Below are 25,462 nucleotides of genomic sequence, written 5' to 3' on the forward strand. Positions count from 1 at the left end.
GAATCACAGTTGACTGTGTTGAAACCTGCTGCATTCCCAGTACTTGAAAAAGATTTCAGGTGCATCAGCACGGGTTATTAGAAACCTAATCCCTTTTAAAAACAAACTTTGTGGGAACCATGCAGCACTGCTCTGTAGTAGGGTTGAAATACAGCAGTTTCCATTGTTTACATTTCACACAGCCACGTCAGGAGATTGTGCAACTTTTGGACTACCTTTCTCATTAACAGGGAAAAGGCAATATATTTATTCTCATTTAATCTGATTAAACAAATGGAAAAACTACACTGGATGTTTCCATAAGGTTGAACTAAAATCTAGGTATTTCAGTGTTGCTTATCCTCATGTTGATCTTCTTGGGCTCTTAACCTGTAGTGAAGAAGACAGAAAATTAACATGAATGGAAGGAAGAAAAAATAAGAAGAAATCCCAGCTCCACCTCTGTACAGTTGTTGAACCAAAACTAATAATTATGTCCAGATTCTCTGCAAGTGTTTTGTGATTGCTACAGACTGGCTTCAGATTTGGCCTTTTGCTGTTGGAAGGGAACAAATAACATGAGATGGAGTTCTTACACAGGCTTCAAGTAGATTAGGGGCTTGCTTTTATTGCACAAATTGAATGGTACAAAAATCACAACCACACATTCAGGATGGACAGTCTGCTTAGGAATACTAAAGACTTTAATGGGCAGCTTCCTGTGTGGTATTTAATTCTGAGCATGTTAAAAGAATATTTTTGAAATGTTTCAAATATTGTTGTGAAATAACTAAGGAAATTAATGAGATAGGACTAAGTTTGGTCAGGTGATGCTTGATCAGTGATTTTTGCTTTTTGGTGTCTGCTAGGTGTGGCAAATTTGTGATCAAGTTTAATATTGCAGAGAGGTTCCTAGGTCTCAGTAGAGAGAATCACTGGCTCTGGTGATAACCACCTGGGAAAGGTGATGGAAACTTAGAAAGTTCTCAGGGTGCCTCTGCAGTGACTCAACTGTTTCTGTTCTGGATGGCTGAACAAGACTATTCAACCAATATTTAACCTGGATTTAACCCAGGAGTGTTGGTGTTCTGTGTTTTGTGAGACTAAACCAATCAATCAAGAGCTCCTTGGTATGTCTGAGAGGGATATGGTTTTGAGTCCAGGAGACTTTGAGGGGAGGAATGTTCAAAGAGGCATTGGGCACAGTTGTTTGGGTAGCGTGGGATGGCTGCAGCCAGCTTCAGTAGGAATTGTCAATCAATTCACAAAAGGACACTGTCAGAAGAAAAGGGAGGTTTGGCTGTGGTAGCAGCAGCTTTGATTAGCTGGATTAGACATGTGAGAGGAGAATACTGTGCAATTAATTTCTCTCCCTCTGTGCTTTGTCATGGAAGATGGCCTTGATCAGAACTTCTCTTGGGACTGGGGGTGTCTCACTAAAATGTGAACTGACTGGGTGAGGATTTCTCTTAGGTTTCAAAATGGAGTGAGAGAAGTTTGTCTAAACTCCCTTCATGATGAGCTGCAGGTGGTAAATCCCTAAGGTGGAAGGCATTAAACTAGATGTTTTTCTAGACTATAATTGTGTGTTACTTTGGGGATAGAATTCCACACTGGAAAAGGTAAGAAGATATTTAAACAGAAAAAAAAGCTATACTTGATGTGTACTGGGCAGTCCTAGAGCAGATGCAGCAGTCAGAGGTACATGTCTGTGAAGTTTTTGAGAACTGACTGATGTGGTCACTTTTCTTTTTCTCCAGAGGAGAGGAATGAGATACAGCTGGAATTTCTTTGCTGATTGGTTGGACAACAAAGCAGGCTTACAGATGTTTATGTTGAAAGAAAAAGATGATGTCAGTGTTACACATATGAAGCAAACAAGGACTGTTCAGCTGAGGAGAGGCATCCATAGAGTTCCCTGTTTATCAGCTGTCACCATCAATTGTGTTGCAAAACCTGAGCTCATGGGGGTGAGGTGAACACCAGCCTAATGTTAAACATGTTGACTGCTGCTTTGTGAAAAATTCCCAGTAAGGCTTTCTTGTTGTCTGGGAAGACTTAACCCTTCTAAGACACTCTTATAAAGCACCCAAAGGAGAGCTACAAAGATGGTGAAGGGCCTTGAGGGGAAGTGTGAGAAGTGGCTGAGGGCACTTGGTCTGTTCAGCCTGCAGGAGACAGAGGAGAGAGCTCATTGCAGTCTGCAACATCCTCACAAGGGGAAGAGGAGGGGCAGGCACTGATCTCTCGGTGACCAGTGACAGGACCCAAGGCAATGGCCTGAAGTTGTGTCAGGGAAGAGTGAGTTAGGATATCAGGAGAAGGTTCTTCACCCAGAGGGTGGTTGGGCACTGGAACAGGCTCCCCAGGAAAGTGATCAGAGCACCAAGCCTGACAGGGCTCAAGAAGTGTTTGGACAATGCTCTCAGACACATGATGTGACTCTCAGGATGTCCCGTGCAGAGCTGGACCTGATCTTTGTGAGTCCCTTCCAACTCAGGATATTCTGTGATTCTTCTTGTAGACTGAATCTGTAATGCTACAGAAATGTGCTGTATAAAACTGTGTGTGCAGAGTTGTGTGTATTTGCACTTGTCACATTGAGGCTGCCCTATCTGTAAGACTCCTGTCCCTTATTAGACTTGCTGTGTGTCAATGGGTCACCAGTAAGACTTGGTTACAGATAGTGAAATATGTTAAAGAGAGGCTGATTTATTAGGGTTTAACTGTAATAAATCCAGCTGCCAGGAAGTTCAAGGATTTATTTAATGTGGAGACAGTAAGTGAAGGATTTGGGACAGGACTGAGGAGGCTTTGCTGTGAGTGCTTCTGCTGAGCTGAGCAGTTGTAACAACCTGCAGTCCCCTTGTAGCGAGTGCTTTGGTTAACGTCATCCAGTGTTTCCCTTCTCTTGTCACAGTAACCAAGTCAGTGTGCATCATTTGCATGAGCTTTGTTCAGGATGCTGCTGCTTAAGTGCAGAATAGGTAAAACAAGTGTACTTTAATTTACAGCTGGTGTCACTGCATCCAGTGCTTACACTAACTATAAAGCTTTCGTGGGAGTGTAATCCGAAACCGTGGCCTGGGGCTTGGAGGAACTTCCTGGACTCCTGCTGCCATCCCTCCCTGGGGGAATCCTTCGGGGCGACGCTGATAAATGTCACTGGCTAGAACAGGTGGAATATCACGTTAAGGATCTAACCATTTTGGTATGTTTATTTAAGTAAAATAACCTGTGGAGGTAGGAATGAATTCTGGAACTAAGGTTGTGAAACATCTTGAATCTGGACTAGTGTCCTCAGCTCAAAGGTTAAAGGATCAGCTAAAATATGGGGGAAGGGCACATGTTTTGGAGGCTGGTCTGCAACTGTGTCTGAGGACTGGGTGAGTGGGAACAGAACAGCAGCTGCTTTTGCTGCTATGCCACTGGTGCTGTCTAGATCTGCAATTATAGGTACAAAAGGTTTCTTTGGGTCAATGCAAGTAAATTTGCGGAGTTTCAATGTCACATCTAGAGCATATAAAGCCTCAGAGGAGTTGCTGTTACCCTGGTCAGGTTTAGAGTATCCTGAAGTTCTCCTTTCTTTGGTAAGGGTGGTCCTTACTCTGAATGAACATTTCTGGCATGTCTGGATGTAGCTTGCCTTGCTATTTCTTTTATAGGTTTCCAGAGGACCACTTCTCCCAGACTTCTAAGTGTAAATTTGATTAAATGTCAAACAGAACTTCACCTGAAGCACAAGGGAAATAGAAATAATAGCTACTGACTTGGCTCTTTTACTGTACTGCTGTCATGAGTTAAACAATTGAAAAGCCCACTGAACCCACACAGGCTCATTTCTGGCAGCATTCATGCAATTCTGTGCTTGCATCTTTGCTGCTGCAGGGATTGTCGCATTTGCCTGTTCAGTATCTGGATGATACATCATTTTGTCACTCATGAGGTTTACCACCAGATGCAACCATAGATTCAAAAAGCATAATAAAGTATCTTCATGAGGGGTGGTGGGAAAGAGTTCCTATTATTTTCATTTGGTTTTACAAGCAACATTTTTCCGAGTTGCTCTTCTTCCTTTCCCCACTTTTCAAACCACGTTATTCTGGGGCGTTTGGCATCAGAATCTTAAATTATTCATTTGTTGTGCATTTGAAAACACCCATTTGTGTATTTCTGAAAAGGACAGTAAAGCTTACTACTGCAACAGCCTACACTGGAAACAATGCTTGAGGCTCCCAACAGGAAGATGATCCCCAGGGTCGATGCGATGAGGTGTGTGTGAGAAATAAGACAACAAAGGATATTTGCTTTCACAGGCAGGAGAAGAGTTTCAGTTTCTGTTACTATTTCAATATTATGGGAAACTTCTTCAAGGCCACCAGTGTCTTTCCCTCCAATCAGCATGGCAAAAATCTCTATCTCCAGTTCAGCCTGCAAGCCTGCAGCCACCTGGGAGAGACAGAGAATGACTCACAGGTAAGGTGCAAGTTTCATACATGGTCCCCTTCAGGAGTCCTTGGAGCTGGAGGCTGATGCCCCAAGCATGTCAGTGTTAGAGGCATTTGGACAGTGTCTTTAATGCTATGCTTTAATTTTTGGCTAGCCCTGAAGTGGTCAGTCAGTTGGACTAGAGGGCCATGGTAGGTCCCTTCCAAATGAAATAAAATATTCTATCTATTCTGAAAAGAACATAAATGTAGGGAGGTACAAAAGGGGCAGATGTGAGGAGAAAAGAAAAGAATGGAAAGTATTCCAGCTATCTAGATGGATTTCTGTAAGGCCTTTGACACAGTCCTCTACACCATCCTTCTTTCTCAATTGGGGCCTTTAAAGATCCCTTCCAACCCACACTATCCAATGATTTCAAGTACTGGGTTGTGGCTAAGGCTCTGGACTAGGAGGTTTGATTTGCATTCTGGCACTGCCTCTGCACAATTCATTGCTTCTTGATTCCATGCATTGGCAAGATATTGCCTGGTATTACATGGATGCCGTGGCCAGCACTATTTATTCAGAGATAGTGTGTAGGTAAAAAGAGAGACTGAACAAAAGCAGAAAGAATGAAAGCTTCCTGCTTAGTGAGATAATATGCTATGGTGCTTTGCTAGATAAATAACTTAAGGTGGAGAACAGTTGGAAGCAGGACAAGAAAGGATTGGGGCAATAGTTTACTAGGGTCAAATCCTGAGGGCAGGAAGTTAAGGACAGGAAGTTAAGTCTAGGCATAAGACAGAGCAGATATAACAAACACCCTAAGCAGAAGACAAAACTCAGAGGCAGTGGTAGAGTAGTCCTGTTTGCTTTGAAAAAACTCTCTATTACTTCACTGCTTGACCTGCTGCTTTCCACTGAACTTAACATTTTTATCACTCTGCATTCAGGTACAGGCCGAGACTCGAGTGCTAGGAACACTTAGCTGAAGGTGGCAGAGGGTTGGTGGAAGACAGCATCCCTTCAAGTAACCTTAAACAAAACTGTACCCTGGCAGCTCTATTCCCAGACAGCTGCTGTCCCAGAAAGGTGCCCTAGCTAGCCTGAGGGCCAGCTGGGTCTAGGAAAAAACCCAGAAGCTCTCTTGTGCAACCTACAGGTCCTGGTGTGTACATCACTCTCAGTCCTGTGTATGGAGGAGGCTGCTTCACCCGAAACCTGTCAGAAAGAGAAGAGAATCAGTTTGCCAGAAACTGTTTCAGGCAGGAGAAATCTCATCAAGGCTGCCTGCTCTTCCTCTGCTTTTTAAATGACAGCAGAATTTCTTAGCTCATCCTTTCCATCATAATGTACAAGTTGGACTACAGCAATTCCTGGGCTTCTTGCCAAGGCTCAGGTTTCTAACAAAAAAACCCCAAAGGAGCAGATGAATGGGCCAAAGTAAGCCTCCAAAGAGCTTGTTAACATTGCCCGGTCCTTATAAGAGAAAGTGAAACAGCACCATTTTAAAATCTGCACTTCAAAGGTAGCTGAAGTACAAACAGCTTCTTGGCAAACACCTGTGTGTTGCAGACCCAAAAGTTCATAACAATCTTTATTTAATGTCCTTTGATGTGATTCTATTGCAGGAAGCATGATACTGCTATGAATTTTGTGCAAATAATCTTTAATTAAATTGTACCAACTAAAGCAGAAGTTTTACTTCCTCATTTCTTACTGATTGTTTCACATCTGAGATTCAGTCTTTTTGTGAATGCAACTTCCAACTGCTCAGATTTTTTCTTCAAGATCATTAGATCAGGTATGACCTTTACTTTTGCATTGCTCTGGAACTGATCCTGCAGATTTCATTCCCCCCTTACCAGCATGCCCTTGCACCAGAAGCTGTTAAAGCAAAGGCAGTAGAAGAGGCATTCCTAGGATATGGCTCCATCTTATGGAAAGCTCTGGCAGACCTATGAAGTGGCTGTGAGAATTCCTGTGCTTTCTCTGAGTGGTAGGTCCAGAGAAACTGTACTTAATTTTTGTCAGGATCTATTTGGAGACATAAAAACCAGGGTACTAAGAATTCAAACTAACCTTGAGAAGTTCACACCAACATTCTTCATGATTACAATGGTTGCATAGATGCAGCCTTCCTTTAGCACTCCAAATACCACCCTGGGTGGGATGAGATGGAATTTGGTAAGATCCTGTCTTGTTGCAAGAGAAGATGTGCTGACCTTTCCTGAAGCAGGATCTTCTATCTTTGCAAACAAAATATGAGACAAAGAGAAAGTTGGTGGCCATTAAGTCAGGTAGAGAATTACTTAACCTATATTTAACCTCTGTTCACTCACCCTGAAGAATTACAAAAATACATCCTAATTGAGTAAAAACTGAAGCAGCACTTCGAATACTGTCTGGAAATTTATCCTTGAGGTGTCTCAGGGAAAATGGGGGAAGATCTGCTCTTTTGGAAACAGAGCTTTCAAGTAGGTGCCTGATGCAGAATGAGTTTTTCCTAGCAGCTGAGAGGAAAGGTACTTCTGGAATTGCCAATAAACATATATAAATTGCAACAGCCATGTTATAGTAAATAGATTCAAAATACCTTCCAGCATTGCTCCAGGGTGAAGATTTTATGGAAAAGAGATGACTCAGATGATATGAATATTGACAAGAAAGATGTTATTTTTTACCTTTTTATTTGGTATGGTGGTTGGTTTTTTCCCCTGAAGGCATGATGGTAATATTACTCTCTCTTTTCTTGTCTGTCCTGTAACATCCACCATCAGACTTGGAACTTTCTGTTGAAAGGCTGTCTCTTCTGCCCCCTCAGTCTTGTCTGGAAGGGAAAGATTTCCAAAAGCATGAAAAAGTGACAGATGGATTGAAATTCATATTGCAAATATTGTGACAGAAGTTATAAAAAGATAGCGAGCTGCTCCAACTACATTCTGGAAGGCAGGTGTACCTCTTGTGCTGCTGGAACCATCATCTTCTTTGGAAGGATACTGCAGGGGAAGGCCAGATGAAAGGGATGATTCACTTGTATCAAGAAATTCAGCTGCTAAAGGGAAAATAATGGAACACTGAGTCAAGTGTTTTTTATGATCAAAATCTTTTTCATAAACATGTGAAAAACAACATCAGTCTTTAGCACTTTAATTTACATAGTCTTGGAAAGCTGCTACATAACCATGAGAGGCTGGGAAAATCTGCATGCAATGTTTTGCTCTACTGGGCTACAGGGATCTCTAAAATGCCTATTGTGTGATTAGTAATTTCTTGTTCTCTGGCTAACTGAACTATAAGCCATAAAGTACTAAAAGAAAATCCTGCACAGGTCTAATGGTGATTGAAAATGAGGAAATATGGGAAGTAGTGGGGGTCTGATAAAGCCCCACAGAGGACTATTTGCCTGATATGAATCTTTGCTGTGTATGACTTTTAATCTCACTGCATAATTTCAGTAACTTGTTAGGCTGCTTTTTAAACAGAACTGAAATATTCCTTTCAGATCTGAAAAGCTGAAGCTTAGATAATGATCCCTCTTTCCCTGCTTCCTGGCATAGAGTCACTGCCTTCCTCCTATGTCCTCCAGTCTATCTTTAGCCTGCATGTTTCCTAGTCCATATTGCTTTTGCACCAGTTCCCTCTTACCGCTGAGTTTCAGAAATAAATCTCCCATATTTTTCCTACAGTCATACTAGTTATTTTCTAAACTTGGCTCCTTGGTTCTTGTTCACCCACCCCTAACTATTACTTATTCCATTCAAGTTTCTTGAGCATTTTTCATCTATCCAATTCTCATTCATAGCATAATTCTCAGCTTAGCATCCAAAGCTGATGGTTCTTCCACATTCAATGATGTCTGCAAGGGCTTCTTCCTCCTGAAGAAGATACAAAACTGATGCCAGACAGTCGATTACCTCCACTGGGTTCTCTTATCAGCCTCAGAGGCCAGGTCTCACTTGTTTCTTTTTGAAGTGGAGGAAGTTCCTTAGACATTGCTTCCAAATCAGGAAACTGGAGAAAAGGAAGAAAGAGGGCTTAGGTTTTTCAACTTAACACCTAGGAAAACCAGACAGCAAACACCCTTCTCCCCTTGCAGAAAAATAAATGAAAAAAATTTTAAAAAAGGAATGCAAAGGAAACAAATAAGCAGAAACAAAGTGGTGACTATAAAAGTGGTAGAAATAGTTACATCAGATTACAACCTACATTTCTGAGTATGCTTTATGCACTTACATCATTTACCAGTAGAAAAGCCCCCAAGATCATCTCTAAATTAGGAGTGTTTGTTTTACTTATTCACTTTCTAATAAGCAAGGAGAGGGGTTTGAGGGGTAAGTAAAAAAATCCTGAGGTTGAGCTTTGCCCTGAATCAGGCTCTTTCCAGAGCTTATGTAAGGAATTTTATAGAGTTTGTTATCAGTGAACATATACCATCTTCATCTGCCATGGTTGTCTTTTGTAATGGTTTGTTGAGATAAAAACCCAAAATTGTCTTTGGGAGCATGGGAGATACTAGTTGGCCTAACAGACTTCATCCAGTTTTCAGCTGCATTACCTTTTGTTGGTAGAAGGTTTTGCCAAATTCAGATTCAAAATACGGAGCATAAATATCATTTATCAGTGCTGCGAATAAAGCTTTCTGTTTATCCAGTTCTTTCCTAGGGATGTTTTTTGCATTGTTGGTAAGGAAAAGAAAGAAAAAAAAGCATTATAACTGAGTTCATCTTGTTTTTCAGTATTGTGCATCAAAAAGTGGATTTGGTAAAGGCAAGTGGCATTTTCTTGTGTGGTTCATCACATGAAGTAATATTCTTGTAATTGGCAATTTTCTTGGAGGTGGATTAAGAATTGACTGGTCAGAATGCAGACAGACAACAAGCTGCCTGCTATGAGGAGCTCCTCCTCAGAACATACTCCATTTCTCTTAACCTCATGGAACATGTCTGGGACTGCCACTGGTGTCTTTCCAACCTTCCAACAAACACTTCAAGCTAAGAATTGGTATTCCAGATACATTGCTAAAATTTTGAACACAAAACTCATCTAATTTCATTATCTTATCACAGAAAGACTTGACGGCTCTGTGGATACAGAAAAAGCTGTTCAAAATTCTGAAGGTAAGGCTGACCAGAGTAAAGATCAGTCATGTTTTCAGCTTGATATAGCCCAGTTTTACACTATTAGAATTTCACTGACTTGTAGCAGAGTCTAATATCAGCTATAAAATGATCAGTCTTAATCATACGGAGAGTTTAAACACTGGTTTTAGAGCCAGAATTGCACATGATGTTCTTGGGTGCTGACTGCTCAGATTTATATATTGAAATTATTTTTTAATAGGATCCAAAACAGTGTGAAATGCTATATGAAAATGAAACTCTGAAATTCTAAAAGGCTTTTTTATCTCATGCAAATCAGAAATAATTAAGAAGCAATATGGAAAGCCTCACATGGAGTGCTGTGTCCACTTTTGACCTGTCTGGTGCACAAAAGGGCCACAAAGATGATTAAGGGTTTGGAAGACCTCTCATGTGAGTACAGGCTGAGAGAGCTGGGACAGTTTTGCCTAGAGAAGCTTTGAAGCACCACCATGTGAGATGGTCTGGGGTTCTATTTGAAAAAATCAGCTTTTATTTGTGGAATACCTGAATCTTAACCTAAAGCGTCAGCATTTGAAAATATTAATATACAGTATATTCTACACTAGTGGCAGAAGCTGAAAACAAAACAAAGGGCTTCCGACTTCAGCCTTGGTTTGCATCGTGCAAGTTAACAGTAATGCTGCTGGGTTTTGGGAAAAAAAAAAAGACAAAAGAGACTCAAACCACTTTTACAGCATTTCTGTTGAGCAGAAAATACCCCATTATTTGCAAGCAAGCCATTGCAACATCACCCAAGACCTGGTGAAATCAGTAATATTCTTTACCAAAGCAGATTAAGCTGGCTCATAAAGTAACTTGATCCTACTAATATTATTACCAGGTCTCTTCCAGTTTGCTTTTCCACTTGGATGTTACTCCATCCGGACTGAATCACCCAGAAGAAAAAAAGAGAGAGTAGTGGGAATGAGAAAACTAGTAGTCTTCTATAAATACAAAAATATTTACAAGATAACCCTGGAAAGAAAATGCTTTTTGTGAGAGTATGTTATGTAAACACTTCAGGTGGCTTCTGACTCAGACTCGTATGGTTTGCACAAAAATGTTTGCTTATATCTGCATTTTTATTAGATCATTCAATCCAAGAAATATGCAAAGTCCTTTTCCAAGAAACTTTGAATTATCTTTCAGATATGGAAAGAGAGCCATAGAGGGACAAAATAATCACAGGACAAGACAGTAAAACGTTGCCGTATGTATCTAGGGATCTAGATTCCAGCCCTTAATGACAGTCAGTAAAGCACAGTGCGCTTGGCTCCACCCTTTGTGTCATTTCCATTTGCACCAGTGCTTGCTGCTCTGTCCTACCTGTCCTGCTGGTCCTGTCTCTGTGCAGTGCTTGCCTTCCGAGTGTGATCCTGGGCAGGAGGAGCCACTGCCTGCTCATACAGCTGGCTCACACGGGCTGCAAGGGGAATGGCATTGATGAATGGGCTTGCTCTGCTGCACAGGGTTATGAAAAAAAAATCAAAGGATATTTTTAAATGCATCTTTCTGCCACTTTATGGAAACCTAACAGAATCTTTGTTACAGTGAGGGAAAAGGCAGAAAGAACTTCATTCCAAAATCAAGATCAGAGAATTAACAGATAAGAAGTTGAATTCAATATTGAAAGGAGAAGAAGCACATTAGGTTCACACTCCCACCCTGTATTTCCTGACATATTTTTCCGTTCTTTCAAGATACAAATAGCTGTGAATAGGAAAAGTTGCTGACATTCAGCCACTCTCTAACTGGGGTGCTCTGAGGTCTTTACCTACAGCTGAAGAAAATAATGTGGGCTTTCAGGGACCCTTATTACATTTAGATTGCTTAAGCTTGCTTGTGCTTAATTGAGGTTGTGAAGCAGCCATAATCAACATTCTCATGGAAGGAACTGCTAGTTCAATATATATAATGGAGAAATGCCAGCCTTTCCACATTTAATATTGTGACCAGCTCTATTAAAGAGTTGGCCTGTCCTCTGACATATTTTATAAAGTGTGTTGTTTACTTTATACCTTGAAGCTAAATCATGGGTCCAAAGAAATTTCCTTGTCTAAAAACAATTTTCTGTGGCGAAGTTTAGGAGATGTGAGTATTTGAGAGATATGATCCTATTAGACAATGACAATATCTCTTAGTGTTCTGGGAATTACATGAGTTCAAACTTCAAAATGTGGGGGTTTTTTTGGTCACCTTCTTCACCATAAAACATGATTTTATTTTTCAGCTTTTTCTATTTTTACCTGTTTCTAAGAGCTTTTCTTTCCCACTATCTTCTTCATTAGCAACACCACATTAAAATTGCACCTCCATTTAAGAGGAAGCTGTTCAGCAAGCATTTGTTGCAGCAGTTTCTGTTTATTTTGCACAGTATGACGTTTTTGACAAGTAGAAATATTCTCGACAAGGAAAATAACACTTTAAAGATGAGCATCACAAGGGGATAGAATGTAATGAATTTTTCTACAGAAAAGGGTGATGGGTTTTTATAAGAGATAACTTTTATTTGTACATCTTGATGTACAAATGTGATGTGATGGTTTGAGATTAGATTTTGAAGTGTAATAAATGACTAGGATTTACTTAGTTGCTTTGAAAAACTTGTCTGAAAAGTTGTTACTTGCATAAAAATAGCCAAGTATTGTCATAGCTCTTACAGCTAAGAAAATTCACTACATGAAAATGTCAAATACACATGCCTAAAACCAGGAATTATTTTTCAGACGTACTGGATCATTGATGCTAAGAGGTCCTAATCATCTGTGAGAGTTACACAGAAGCATGTGCATAGTACATAGATGAATTCACCTTTATATTGCCTCTTTAAAAATAATAGTACAATACTTTTAAACTTATTATGATATTTTTTAATTAAAAATATTATATATATTTAATTTTAAAAGTACATGTATTCAAATTTTTATTACCTTTATCACTGAGCTTTTCAGTTGACTTTTTCCAGTCAGGGAAGGACTGCAATGAAGAAGGAATAACTGTGACTACATGAGAAATAAAATTCACAACAACATCTTATTCAGAGGATTTATATTATAAACAAGTGCTACCTTGTTATCCCCACTCTTGTAGTCACATTGTCAGGTATTTCAGTGTGTCAGAAAACATACGCTGGGAAAAAAGGAAGTACAATTTCCCTGTTCTAAACAGGTATTTGACTCCTTCTTGATGACCCACTGCATAGATAGCTTTTTATTTTATATGGTCACTTTTTATTAGGTCAACTAAGCTAATTCCTAATCAAATTGAAATCCTTTGGCAAAAAAATCTGAAAAAGATGTACCTATAATGTATTAAAATTAGACTCCCTACAAGTTAAATGGGAAATGTGTTCAGGAATTTGCAGGCTTTGTTACTGAGGAGGTCTCATGTGGCTGGCTTACAGTAAAGTGAATGAGGGTTAAGAGGCTCTAAAGTGTTTCCTTTATTCTCATGCTGTCTCTGAAGCAGTTAACTGGAAAGCAGAGCTCCTGACCAGGCAGTCTGGGTTGTAACAGAGCTATTGGAGACTTGGGAGCAATGTGACACTGATTCCTGGGTCACAGCAGGTGCTCACTGAGACTGCTGCAAACAATGTGAAATCTGTAACTGGAAATGAAGGTGCTGAAGGTAGCCAGGACAATCAACAATAATTAGTCACTAGACAAGTTCACTGGATCTGAGCACCATGTGAGGTTCAGCACCTGGGCCTCACTGAAGTAAATAAATGTCTGCCTAGAGGATAGATGCAGATGGAATTACTGACAGATCATTTCTCTGTCCCTTTTTCCAGAAAAGCTGTGATCCTCTTCTATTTACCCACCTTTCCCATTACCTATTCCTCTCCTTTTTCTTTTTGTGCTCTAATTATCCATGAAAATTCACAGATTATGTTTAAAAAACCAAAATGCTGCTCAGCAGTAATAACAATATTCCTCCAGACTGTTTTTGTATTATCCCAAAAGCAGGGTTTAAATTCTTACTATGGAGGTGGCTGTGGTTGAAATAGAAGTCTCCCATGTGCAATGACAACAGACTGGAAACATTTTCACCCTGATGTTGGGGGATATTAAAAAAAGTAAATTACTGGAAAGTAATTTTGGTCTGTGTGTTTGGGAACATATCATTCAGTAGAACTCTTGAACTGTTTTGAGCATTTCTTCCCCAAATGGCAGCAGTGCCCAGCTGAATTCAGACCAGCTGAAGGCTGACTGTGGCTCTGCTTTACCATTAATCTACACCAGAACTGGCTCTGTGCTGCTCTGACATTTGCTGGTTTATGAATGGATAATGTGCTTCAAGTCGCACACTTCCAATGCAATACAAGGGTTTTGTTGAAAGAAATACTTAAAAAAATTTGATTTTCTCACTGTAACCTGTTCAAGGAGACTTGCAGCATTCTCCTTTTCCTCTTCTGTTCTTGGTTCTTTCACATTAATCTCTTCCAGCTCATTTTCCTGCTTTAAGATGTTCTCTATATATTCCTGGTGGAACAATGAAAAGGAAGAATAAAGATGCAGATGTAGGCTTAAAATAGATATTTACATTGACATAATCGTTCCAGCTGCTACAGAAAAGAAGCACATTTCTTTTCCCACATCTCTTTAAATCAGTTGGATAGAAAAAAGGGTTTTAAACACACCACTCTGCCAGAAAGCTACATGTAGTACAGAACTTTACTAACAGACAGGTTTGTAGAAACAAATGTTTCCCACAACAGTTCTTTTTCACTTGTTTATATCTCTTTAATCTTATAGGAGATGGAGAAAGAAAGCATATTTTCCTTAAATCTTGATTTTGCTCTGACAAAGTGAAGGTGAGGCTAAAGATTTAAGACACTTCATTCTGGAAAAAAAAGGAATTAATTAAATATTGATTTATGAACAATGAGAGTATTTTCATTGCACATTTATGCAATTGTTGCAACTGTTTTTTCAGTGCTAGTAATTGCAGTTCTTCCTTCCCAGTGTAATAAACAGCATTCAACTTTCTCTAAAAATCAACAATATATCTGGGTGATGAATAGACTTCCCTTGCCATTTTGGTGTGGAACTTTTCTTACACTGTTTCCCTTTAAAAGATCAGTATGCAAATTAAAGAATAATTTTAATATATTTATAGACTGAAAAACTGGTAACATTTCATTCTGATAGACTTGAATATCCCAAACATATCTGGGCTGGCCAGCTGTCAGTGTTTTTCTATTGCAAGCATGTTTTCTTTGAAATGTAATTGTTGGAGATTTTTTCAGGGATGGCCTAGAAGGCAGCTGTGAGGAGCAGGTTCTCACAGCCTGTTTCTGTGAACAGCAGAGGTTCTCAGGTTATTTTTAATTACAAGTAAAGGTGACAAACATGAAGGCCTTGAGAGCCTTGCACATCAGAGTTCTCAGGCAGCTTTCTCATAACAAGTGGATGTTCTATCTTTGGCTGTTTTGGGAAAGCAGAAATAATTTTGAGAACCTAAATCTTGGTATTGGAAACATAAGGAGGAGTTGGTATGTTATCTCTGACCTATTGTGAGCTCAGATTTTGCAATATGCATGAAGTGAATTAACACTGTTATAAAAGGTGCCTGATTGATCAATAAAGTGGAGTCGATGCTGAACAACGCAAGGTGGGTCGTCTCCCCTCCGACTTTAATATGTAATGTGGGTAAAAAAAAAATTATATAAATGGCTACAATATATTACTACCTTCACACATGTCATATGCTGTTAACTTACAAATTCAGTCTGCAATGCCATTATCAAAATAGTTTAAATGAATAAATTACAGGACACATATATTTTGTTCTTCTCTAATTCCTAAGTAATAATGGGGTTTTGACTCTAAGATCTCTTCTAAGAGCATCTTCACAATGTGAATTAAATAAAGGAATGTTTTACACTAACACTGAGAAGGGCAAAGCTGCTCACCTTTGGACACCATCTCAGAACACTGGCACAGGAGGTCTAGCTTGTACCCTGCTATGAGCAAGTCACTAATGAGGGATGACCACAAACCTTGTCAGAAGGCTACACAGCTATTTCCTAGACATGGATAGAGTAACAAACTCAGACTGAAACCTGGAAATGTTCTACATTGATTTATGAAAAAAATATATAACCAAGACCAGAGTGTGTCTCAGTGTCTCAGTGACCAAGTTGCAGAATTATGGTGAGCTAGAAATTCTTGTTCAGCTTTATAGATTTAAATTCTTAAGGCTTTTTGAAGGAAAACAAACCCTAAGCAAAATAAAAGTGAAGTAAGAGATATCAATATTGACAGCAAGGAAATTATATGTTAGAGTACTGTCGGTCATGTATGCTGGATTGGATCTCGTGTATTTGCTCAGAAAGCTAGGTTTCATAAGAGGTAAATGAAACAATTGAACTTTTTCAGAAAAACACTTACAGCACCTATGTATGAAATAATTGTTCTTCAAGCATAGTTGATATTTCTTAGGTATATACTTCACATTTATCACACCCAATTCATCTACTTGTTTGTTCTCTTTTGCTTACTGGAAGAATGAATAAATGTGGTTGAACTACCTTGAGGGAAAGATGCAGTTTTTCTCTTAGTTCATCACAGAGTGGCTTATACTGGAATAGCTGGCGGATCTGCAGTTTTTTGGGACATTTTCGCACGGGGGCTGGCAAGGACACACGAGCTTCTCCGATGCTGAGACCCCTCCAGGCATACCTTCTCACTAGGGGACCTTTGATCTCCTTCTGAACAGAGAGGAGCAAACAAAAAGAGCAAAACCCAAAAATGCACCTATTGGCAATATGTCTCAGTTGAAAGGCGTGTCATAGACCTAGACAATAAAGCCAGTAGATTCCTGGGAACAATTTATCTACGCTAAAACATCTTCATTTGGTAAGACAAACTCCCCTTAAAATTGCTTTATCCCCTCACTAAGTATAAAAGAATGGGACCATACATTTCCTGGCACAGCCTACCATTTGCTCTGTCTGCTTAATAAACTGAATTTAACATTCTCACTATTTAGAGCTTCATTTCCCCACAGAGACAAACATCTATTGCTTTAACATGAAAAGACAGTTTTGAAACAATTATACCTCAGGAGGAGAAGATTCTTTCTGAGTCTCTGGCTGTAGATATGGAGGAACAATACTCTCTGGTTCTTTCTTCATTACCCAGGGGGATGTTTCAGCCATAGGCCGGAGGACAGTAATACTTAAAACACCTGGTTTAAAGACAAATTTTGCTAAGAACCAGTTCAAATTAAAAAACAAAAAAGTGTCTCAGACCTACAGAAAAAAACTATCTATCGAAAAAACATCTTATTGCTAACAGATAAAAGTCCTTGCATCCATGGCTACAGATAATATCAGATCACTGTGTTGATTATAGAATAGTGGTACAAGTTCAGATTATTCAGCCCATTTGTAACAATAACTTGCTTACGCTACTTGCTTTGATTCTTGGTTAACAGCTCAGTTGTATAGTTGTGGGGAGTAGCCCAAACAAGGAAGAGCACAGCATTGACCCATGTGTACTGAATACTAATCTCAGTAGTAGTACAACGTATTCAGAACATGCATAATTCTTCTTTGTATATTACACTTCATGCCCTGATCACTAGATGGATTCCATTAGAGATTATTTATTTGTATTGTTTGCATAAATTTTGATGTTCTTCAAAATATTTTTTCCAGCCCAACCCAAAAATTACTTAATCTACTATGATCTATCCCACAGGCGACCTTCAAAATGGGTGTCACCACTGAGGTACTTTGTCATAATGATACAAAATTGTGAAACTTTGCTGTAAAGGCAAATAGACCCAGTATTGTGAAAGGTGGAGCAGGAAGTCAGATGTGCTACTATTACAAATGATTGCTGGCTGTAAGTAAAATTTTTTTACTGGGATTTTGACTGGGTATGTATGCTCTCCATCTTTCTGATCTTTTCACCTTCTGCATTTTTCTGGCTCCCTCCATGTCCCTTCTTTTTTCTTTTTTCCCATGGCAGAATGGCTTCATTTGGTTTCTGCAATGGGGAACCAGTCATTTGTGTGAATAAAAGTACATTTAAAAATGTGCCACACTTTATAAGAGTAGTAAGTGGGAAACCTGTTTTATGTCATATGCTTATGACATAAATCTATGAAAAATTTGTCTTAGGACATTATGGCTTGAAGCAAATTTCTGTCATCATCCCCTCATATTCAGGGGAACCATAATTTTTAAAGATTTAAAGATTTAAAATCTTAAAAAATTTAATCTCTTTTTAAAGATTTTTTTTGTTAGCAACTACCTGTTGCTACAGTGTCTTTTATAGAAACACAGCAGATCCAATTACCTTTACAACAAGCAACAATTCCAGGACATAATTTCTTGCATTGCTACTACAATGTGGTTGTTACCATGTAGTATTGGCTATTCCAGTCACATTTTTTCAGCTTTTTAATATGTATCCTTTCCAAAAGACAGCCTAAAGATCAACAACAGAGCATTACTCTCCTCATTGCTACATCATTAATGGACACTGTGATACATTCAAGTTTTTTAGATGATAAACACAAAGAATATATTTAGTTGGCAATTGCTTTTATTTGTGTGACTGAGAGTGGATAAAGATATGCCATTTGTTAGTTCACGTATCCCTTAACAGTGTCCTTCAGTTAATTCTCTGTTTCTCAGAGTTTTCCCCCAAACTCACTTCTTCCACTCCTAGAAGGCGTGGATCCTTATTTACAAGAGTAAAAACATTTCCTGCCCAAATAAGAGTTTTGAAACTTTTCAATTCTTTCTATTAGTAGCCTGTCAGAGAAGAAACATTTTCTACCTGGCTGTTCTTGTACAGGATCCTGCAAGACTGCAGTGGCAGGATCACTGCAGGCCTCAGCCATATACTCGCGTACATCCTTTGTTCGCAGGAGCTCCGTTCCAGAACCATCCTCAGAGATGATGAAAAACCTGCACAGCCAAACACACACACACAGCTCTATGAAGAGAGCAGAACTCCAGCATGATGGCATCAAATGTGCAAATACAGAGTACTGAGCAAAGGGAGCACGAATGCATGAGCCCTGTAAAATACTGTGAAGAAAAGAAAGTGTTAACCTATTAATGCAATGCATTTTACCTGGGGACATGCTCGTTATCAGTGACAGGTTTGCTAACATCATCTGCTGCTGAACTCTTGTCCTCCTTCTCATCAGAACCACTGCTGGGAATGCACACATCTGTGCTGCCATCAGCCAGGACCTATAGCAGAAATTATGTGAAATTACTTGAGTTAAAAGATCCTTTTAAAACAGTGACTTGCTGGAGAGTTTTAACATAGCCTAGCCCAGTGAAAGAGATAGAAAAACACATTTCACAATGAGCAACTGGAAACTCCCAGGAAAAAGAAATAAAGAGGAAAACTGAAAAGACAGTAAAACCCCAACAACATTTCTCGAAAGACATGCTGTATCATAAATACTAATATCACACGCTGGTATTTAATAAATTCCAAAGGACTGTTACACAGAAATACTCACTCACTGGTCAAGCCAGGTAACTGTAATACTCAAGACAGACATTGATGTATACATACTGAGTGAGCTTCTACAGTATTTTCCTTCTTGAAAACACTATGTGCTTATTAACTAAGGTAACATTAACATATTCAAACAAGATAACTAACAATGACCTAAAAAGGAATACTAATGCCTTTTTCAAGATACAATTTAAATAAGGGTGATTCAAAGCACAGTCCATTAACTGAATCTGACATACCTAGTTTTTAATCCTCACTTGCAGACCTGATTATTTGCTATAGTACAAATCATGCTAATTAAAGGTGAGCTAAATTGTACACCATGTGCTCTGTTTCAGTCTCTCTAAAGAGGGATAAGTATATAAAAAGAATATCCATCACATAGTCAAGAAGATATCAGAAACCTGATTCTGGCTACTTTAAATATTACAAGGTTACAATTTGACTTTGAGAGCAGTTTATAATAGAATGTAGAAACTTGTTTTCTTCTGTGTATTTTACCTTGAAAGTATTTCCTTCAGGATCCATCATCTCACAAATAGTGCTGGAAGTGTGTTTCATAATGTATCTCCCTGCTTGTTTCTCTTCTTCCTTGCTGCTGAAATCATAAGCTTCATGGCTGTAAACTGCTGAGCAGTCTTCATCAAAGAAAAGAAAGCCTCCCTTGCTGGGTAAAACCTATGACAGCAAAAAGGGAAGAGGTTCAATCCTCAAAGGTGAAAATTCTAATTTAAAGATACTGTGAAAATGAAGAACAGATACAAATCAAGAGGACAGCTTTCAGACATTCAATATTGAATCATCCACTTTAGAGGAATCAAAGGGGAGAAAGGAGGAATATGAGGTCCTAGAGGTAGGCTGATCTGAGTCTCTGTGATATTTAACTTCAGGAAATTTGAGACTCTGATTTAAATACACTGTACATTTGTGAGTAAGTATCTAAACATTGGCAGAGTATGAAAGAGATAGAGTAATAGGGATTAGTGAAGACTACAGAGAAGGGAGGTAATGAAGGTGAGAGCTGCTAATGGCAGGGAACTTGGAACACAAAGATTAAATATCACTGTCACAAACTAAAAATAATTCCCACCTGATATGTTCCCTGTGGCTTTGCTACAATAGATGTCCCATCTCCAAAGACAGTACAACAGGTACCATCCTTCCAATCTGCTACAACAGTAGCAAACTCAGGATGCTCTACTCGTGTACCTTTGCGCTTCTTTGCGATGGCTTCTGAGGGTTCATCTAAGAATTAATTCAGAACAATGAGACAGGAGCACAAGAATCATGGAAATGTCTTAGGATTCAATTTGCTTTTTCTCTCATAGTGCTGGATCTTTATCTTTTCAGTGCAAGACCTTCATAAACTTCATAGCATCCTTTATCACATATTTTTATGTTATGTAAACAATATGCAATCTTTTAAGTTCTGGACTTTGAATTCAATATAGGAAAACCCAAGAGTAAAAAATATCTGTAACCATCTGTAGCTGGCCAGGAAAGTACACTCTAATGTACCAAGTATGGTACTAACCATAATTATGTGCATATTTGCAATATACAAGTTGGATCACTGAAATTCTTTGTGTCTGTAATACAAACTCTAAAATGTGAAGAAATTCCTATTCAGCAACACAAATCTTGGAAAACAAATGATAACAGGCATGTTAATCTGGTTACTGCCTTTCTATTGAAGAGATAGGTCAGTTCAAGGGATTTTGACTTTTGAAATCCTACAGGGAGATGTCCCTGAACATTTTCTGCTAAATCAATAATGGTCTTTCCCTCCACTGTGTTTGAACAGCCCAGATGCCCACACACTAAATTGTCCCCTTCATTTTAATTAAGGAGGACAGGACTTGTTTTGCAAATGAAGCAGTCATACAGAATACACCACCAGCCAGAAGAGTCACAGATGATCTTTAGCCCGACTTATTTCAGGCAAATACAAGTTTCACTTTTCTTGGCAGGCCATTTTCTACAGGCATATTCAGATATTTAGTATCTCCAAGGCTGGTGAGTCCATGGCTTCACTGGAGAATGTAAGGATGCCTTGGTCCTTTCATACCTCTTCAGTTAAAACTCAGAGCTTCCTTGTTATTATTAGGGCAAGGGAGAGAGGGCAATGAACACACTAAAACCCTGGCACAGTGGTCTCATGGGGAAGGAGGACCATATAGGTACGAAAGGAGATTAAATTACTTGCGAGAGTATAATTTTTGCACTGAATATACTGCTGCAAGAAAGCAAACAAACTAAGCCTAGACTGCACTAGTGGATCTATTATCTAGGCTACTGATATAAGCCACCTTTAGTATATATTTGGACAACTTTCTGCTTCATAAAATATTAAGTGCAAGAAAAGTAAGTGCTCCCCTTTAGATATTACCTGTTTCCACACTACCCTCTGGTACAGAAAGGTCTTCACATTTTTCATAAAAAGATGTAATCCTGGTACCATCAGCATGTTCTACTACTTTGTTACCATCTGGCTTTTCAACAATTATCACTTCATCTTCTCGTACAGTCATAATCTGAAAGAAAGAAGGACTACTTATTTATATTGGCCCTGTGATACTTGTGACAGCAGCAACAATATAAGGGATCACAACTGAAACTCTAAAGAAGCTTGCCTACCACATTGTCATCTACTTGAGAGACAGAGGAACCACATTTTTTTCCAAATCTAAAGCTACTGCATTTCTAACAGTGCAGTAACACAACCTGTAGGATGCTTTAAAAGAATAAATCCTACAATTTATGATTGCTAGCCCTGTCTCTTAGCTTATAGACAGTGCTACAGTAACACCAAAGCAGTTAATACCATTCCATCAGCTGGGTTCGTGGCCTGATACATTAAGAGAGGCTTCAGATCCATTCTTGTGGCACCCTCTGTGCCCACTAGAATGCCTAATGGAGTTGTTGTTATCCAGGTTCCTGTCTTAGGTTGTGTAGAAATGACCTTTTCAAACTCATCAGACTTCTGAGACGGTAGTGATGTCTTGTCACTGCCTTTTCCTGCAGAAACAAAAAATTTCTGTATCAGACTTGATGTTCTCTAAGGCAAAAAACAAAACCAGTGAAGTTCAGTTTGTGAACATTGCTTTTGACAGAATTGCAAAATGAACTATTTAACAGGCTAGAAGAAAATTACAACTCCTGCTACTCAAAGACATGATCTTGAACTAGGCTTATCTTATGTACTTCCTTACAGAAAAAGTAAATAGCATGCTAATGCCATCAATCCTGTGGTGCATCATAAGAAAAGGGTCTCATTATGAAAGGCAACTGGAGAGATCTTACTAGGAATGTTCTAGAGAACTCTTGTCTCCCATATTCAGGAAAAATAGACAACGTCTATGCAAAAGACAAGAGTGTAGTCCAGAGAGCAGGCAGAAAGACTTACAGCAATTATCTAGCAAACAAGCACCCCTGAGGCCAAAAAGAGATGAAACTCTTAACTAGAAATTTGTCAAGAATAAGCAGGGGAGAAGGTGAAAAAGTGATCATAAATAAAGGACAAGAAATAAAGGACATACACTAGTCAGAGATACTGACAATTCATATTAGAAAATGGTTTGTCAGAGTTGTTCTTCTTTGCAGGTATCTAAAGGAATATCCTAAGAAAAAGGACTGGACTTGACTCAAAAAGTCTCTTATTGAGACACCTTTCTCTTTGGCATCAATTTTTAGTCACCTATTTCCAATAAATTTTATGTTAATACGACAGGTCAGAATTATTCTGTGTACTAAGTAATACTGACAGTGATCTTGGACTACACTCTGAGGTATGAAGTAAACATTATTTCGTTCTTTCTCAGTCAAAATACAATAAGAATGGCTATATTACCACCAAGCATATGTCCATACAACCAATTGATAATGACCAATAGTAGTTGCCTTGGAATACATGGAGTGAGAAAGAAAAATTTATCCTCTGTGAGAGAAACGTTTCTTAATACAAAGACTAAAAACTGTAAGAAAAAAGTAAGGACTTAACACTACTGTAGTTACAAGGATTTATTTTAAAAGACCTTGGGCTCACTCTGCTATCAATGAAGTTCTTACACAACCTTTTACTTATTAGAGTCCTACCATGTTAGAAGAAAAATAAATTTGGAGTAGGAGAGAGATGATTTGCTATGAAGGTAACATAGCAGTGTGCAGCAGCTGAGTACAAATAAATTTGCATTTTCACATTGTCAGAATTTTCAGACTAAAGATATATGCTCTTTGTTAAGTATCATCAGCCCTACTAACTTTATATCTGTCCAAAACACAAGAAATATTACCTTTCTTTGTGCTATTCTCAGATAAATGGTCTGATTCTGGTAAGGGAGATTTCACCTGTATTTCATCTGCAGGTGGGGGTAGGACAGGACCAGAATCAGGGCTATTAATCACCGTGCCATCAGCAAACAGAATCTACAGAAATCAAGGACATACTTGAGGTTAAAATAAATTCAAACACCACAAGAAAGTCTTAAAAAATGTGTCACAAACGTGATAGTCACTAGAATACTGTAGGTGATGAAGAGGAAAAAAGTAAAATCACTCAGAATGAATACAAGAAATAAAGAAGCTATCTTGAAGAGAATTAACAGAACAGACTATTTCAGTTGGAAGGGACCTACAATGATCATCTCGTCCAACTGACTGATCACTTCAGGGCTGACCAAATTAAAGCATCTTGTCAATGGCATTGATCAAATGTCTCTTAAACGCTGACAACCTTGGGGCATCAACCACCTCTCCAGCAAGCCTGTTCCAGTGTCTGACTATTCTTGTAAAGAAATGTTTCCCAATGTCCGGCCTGAACCTCCCACAGTGCTCCTTTGAGCCATCTCCATGTGTCCTGCCAGTGGATTCCAGTGAGAAGGGATCAGCACCTCCCTCTGCACTTCCCCTGTTAGGGAGCTGCAGAGAGCAGGAGGTTGACACTCAGCACCTGGCTCTCCAAAGCAGACAAACCCAGAGCCCTCAGCCACTCCTCTCAGGATGCACCTGCCAGCCCTTTCAGCAGCTTTGCTGTTCTCTGGACTCACTGCAGGACCTTCCCACCCCTCTGGAGTGGTGGTGCCCAGAGCAGCTCCCAGCACTGCGGGTGAGGCCGCAGCAGCGCTGAGCACAGCGGGTGATGGATGATCCCCCTGTGCCTGGCTGTGCTCTGTGTTTGATGCCCCGAGGACACGGTTCCTGCCCTCTGGGCTATGCCCTGCTGCCTCTCACTGAGCTGCTGCTGCCCCAGCACCCCCAGGGCCCTCCCTGCAGAGCGCTCTTCAGACTCTCCTGTCACAGGTTGTACTTGTGCCTGGCATTACTCTGTCCCACTCTGTAGAATCCAGGAGTTGGTTTTGTTAAATTTCATCCCATTTGTCACTGCCAGAAGGAGTGCTATTTGCTGCAGTCTGTGGATCTAATTAATGGGGACTCTTCTAATAACAAAAAGTGTTATAAAAATAAACAGTAAAGATTATTCTTTGACTAAATGGTCATAGGTTAATGACTTTTTTTTGGTAGCAGAGATAATGCATAATATGTATTGACATATTGAGCTGTACTGAAATATTACACACGTCTAGGAGTGCTGTGAACTTTTTTGGCCATTATGATATTCAACAAAAAGAAGTCTTGGTTACTCATCAAATTATATCTGGTTTCTGAGATCCATTACGCTCATCTCTTGATATGCATGTTCTCTGTGTGTCTAGATAAACTCTAGAATTACTCCAAACATCCCTAAATTAATTTATAAATACAGTAAAATGTAGAAAAGAAATGGACAACATATAGAAACAACTCTTGAAATTGTTACTGTAAGGAATAATTTATTTCTTCTTTTTTGAATGCTTATCATATGCAATAAATTTCTGATGACTCATAGACATTAAGTTAATACAAAGAAGGATGCACTCATCATCTGTTTAAGCAAAGACTAATGCAAAATCATTTTAGGCACATAAGATCTACAATTTTTCTCTCAGGAAATAGTATGTTGTGAATATATAGATATACAGCGGCTATTTCTGAAATGGATATATTTCTCAGGAATCCTGGCAAAATGTTTTAACATCTAGTGTGATGAATAAATGTAAAGAACTTACACTAGGCATTGTGATCTCCTTAGACAGGAAAAAGAAATTCAGGAAATAAGGAATTATTTTGACAGATTCTGAGTCAAATTAGATGATACCTCTTTCATCTGTTTGATAACTACATGTAGAGTCTTAGAGTTTAAAAAAAAAGTTGCTTGTGGATTGATTATAAAATTTGCAAAGATAGCTTATAGCACCTAAACTAACAAAATTCTACACAATAAAAATATGTGTAAACAAAGCAGGTACTTAGGAATATACAGACATTTCCCCTGAAAATTTAGGGTATGTAAATGCGTCTACAGGAGCTCATGTCTTTTCT

The 25,462-nt window shown here is 39.0% G+C and overlaps 1 protein-coding gene and 1 long non-coding RNA gene across 2 annotated transcripts in view; one reads left to right on the forward strand and one right to left on the reverse strand.

Moving 5' to 3' along the window:
* Window positions 1-581: 581 nt before the first annotated feature.
* Window positions 582-25,462, reverse strand: part of SPAG17 (sperm associated antigen 17) — an 89,051-nt gene continuing 64,170 nt past the window's right edge. Inside the window, exons 28-48 of the mRNA XM_074534804.1 lie at window positions 23,338-23,470; window positions 21,870-22,063; window positions 21,435-21,579; window positions 20,136-20,290; window positions 19,547-19,723; window positions 18,647-18,768; window positions 18,347-18,477; window positions 16,615-16,742; window positions 16,084-16,263; window positions 13,919-14,032; window positions 12,482-12,527; window positions 10,878-10,974; window positions 10,390-10,437; window positions 8,966-9,068; window positions 8,325-8,421; window positions 7,367-7,459; window positions 7,092-7,237; window positions 6,490-6,656; window positions 5,568-5,628; window positions 4,275-4,428; window positions 582-3,148 (exon numbers count right to left, since the gene is read on the reverse strand). Coding sequence (XP_074390905.1) covers window positions 3,021-3,148; window positions 4,275-4,428; window positions 5,568-5,628; window positions 6,490-6,656; window positions 7,092-7,237; window positions 7,367-7,459; window positions 8,325-8,421; window positions 8,966-9,068; window positions 10,390-10,437; window positions 10,878-10,974; window positions 12,482-12,527; window positions 13,919-14,032; window positions 16,084-16,263; window positions 16,615-16,742; window positions 18,347-18,477; window positions 18,647-18,768; window positions 19,547-19,723; window positions 20,136-20,290; window positions 21,435-21,579; window positions 21,870-22,063; window positions 23,338-23,470 — 2,619 coding nt within the window. The 3' untranslated portion in view covers window positions 582-3,020. The remainder of the gene's footprint in view (window positions 3,149-4,274; window positions 4,429-5,567; window positions 5,629-6,489; window positions 6,657-7,091; window positions 7,238-7,366; window positions 7,460-8,324; window positions 8,422-8,965; window positions 9,069-10,389; window positions 10,438-10,877; window positions 10,975-12,481; window positions 12,528-13,918; window positions 14,033-16,083; window positions 16,264-16,614; window positions 16,743-18,346; window positions 18,478-18,646; window positions 18,769-19,546; window positions 19,724-20,135; window positions 20,291-21,434; window positions 21,580-21,869; window positions 22,064-23,337; window positions 23,471-25,462) is intronic.
* LOC141728160 (uncharacterized) lies at window positions 3,201-24,773 on the forward strand. The gene is made up of 4 exons (XR_012578950.1): window positions 3,201-3,435; window positions 4,296-4,455; window positions 9,477-9,527; window positions 17,258-24,773. It is a non-coding gene; the product is annotated as an uncharacterized LOC141728160 (long non-coding RNA).

This window comes from Zonotrichia albicollis, chromosome 2 (genome assembly GCF_047830755.1).
Source record: "Zonotrichia albicollis isolate bZonAlb1 chromosome 2, bZonAlb1.hap1, whole genome shotgun sequence".
NCBI classification, from domain to species: Eukaryota; Metazoa; Chordata; class Aves; order Passeriformes; family Passerellidae; genus Zonotrichia; species Zonotrichia albicollis.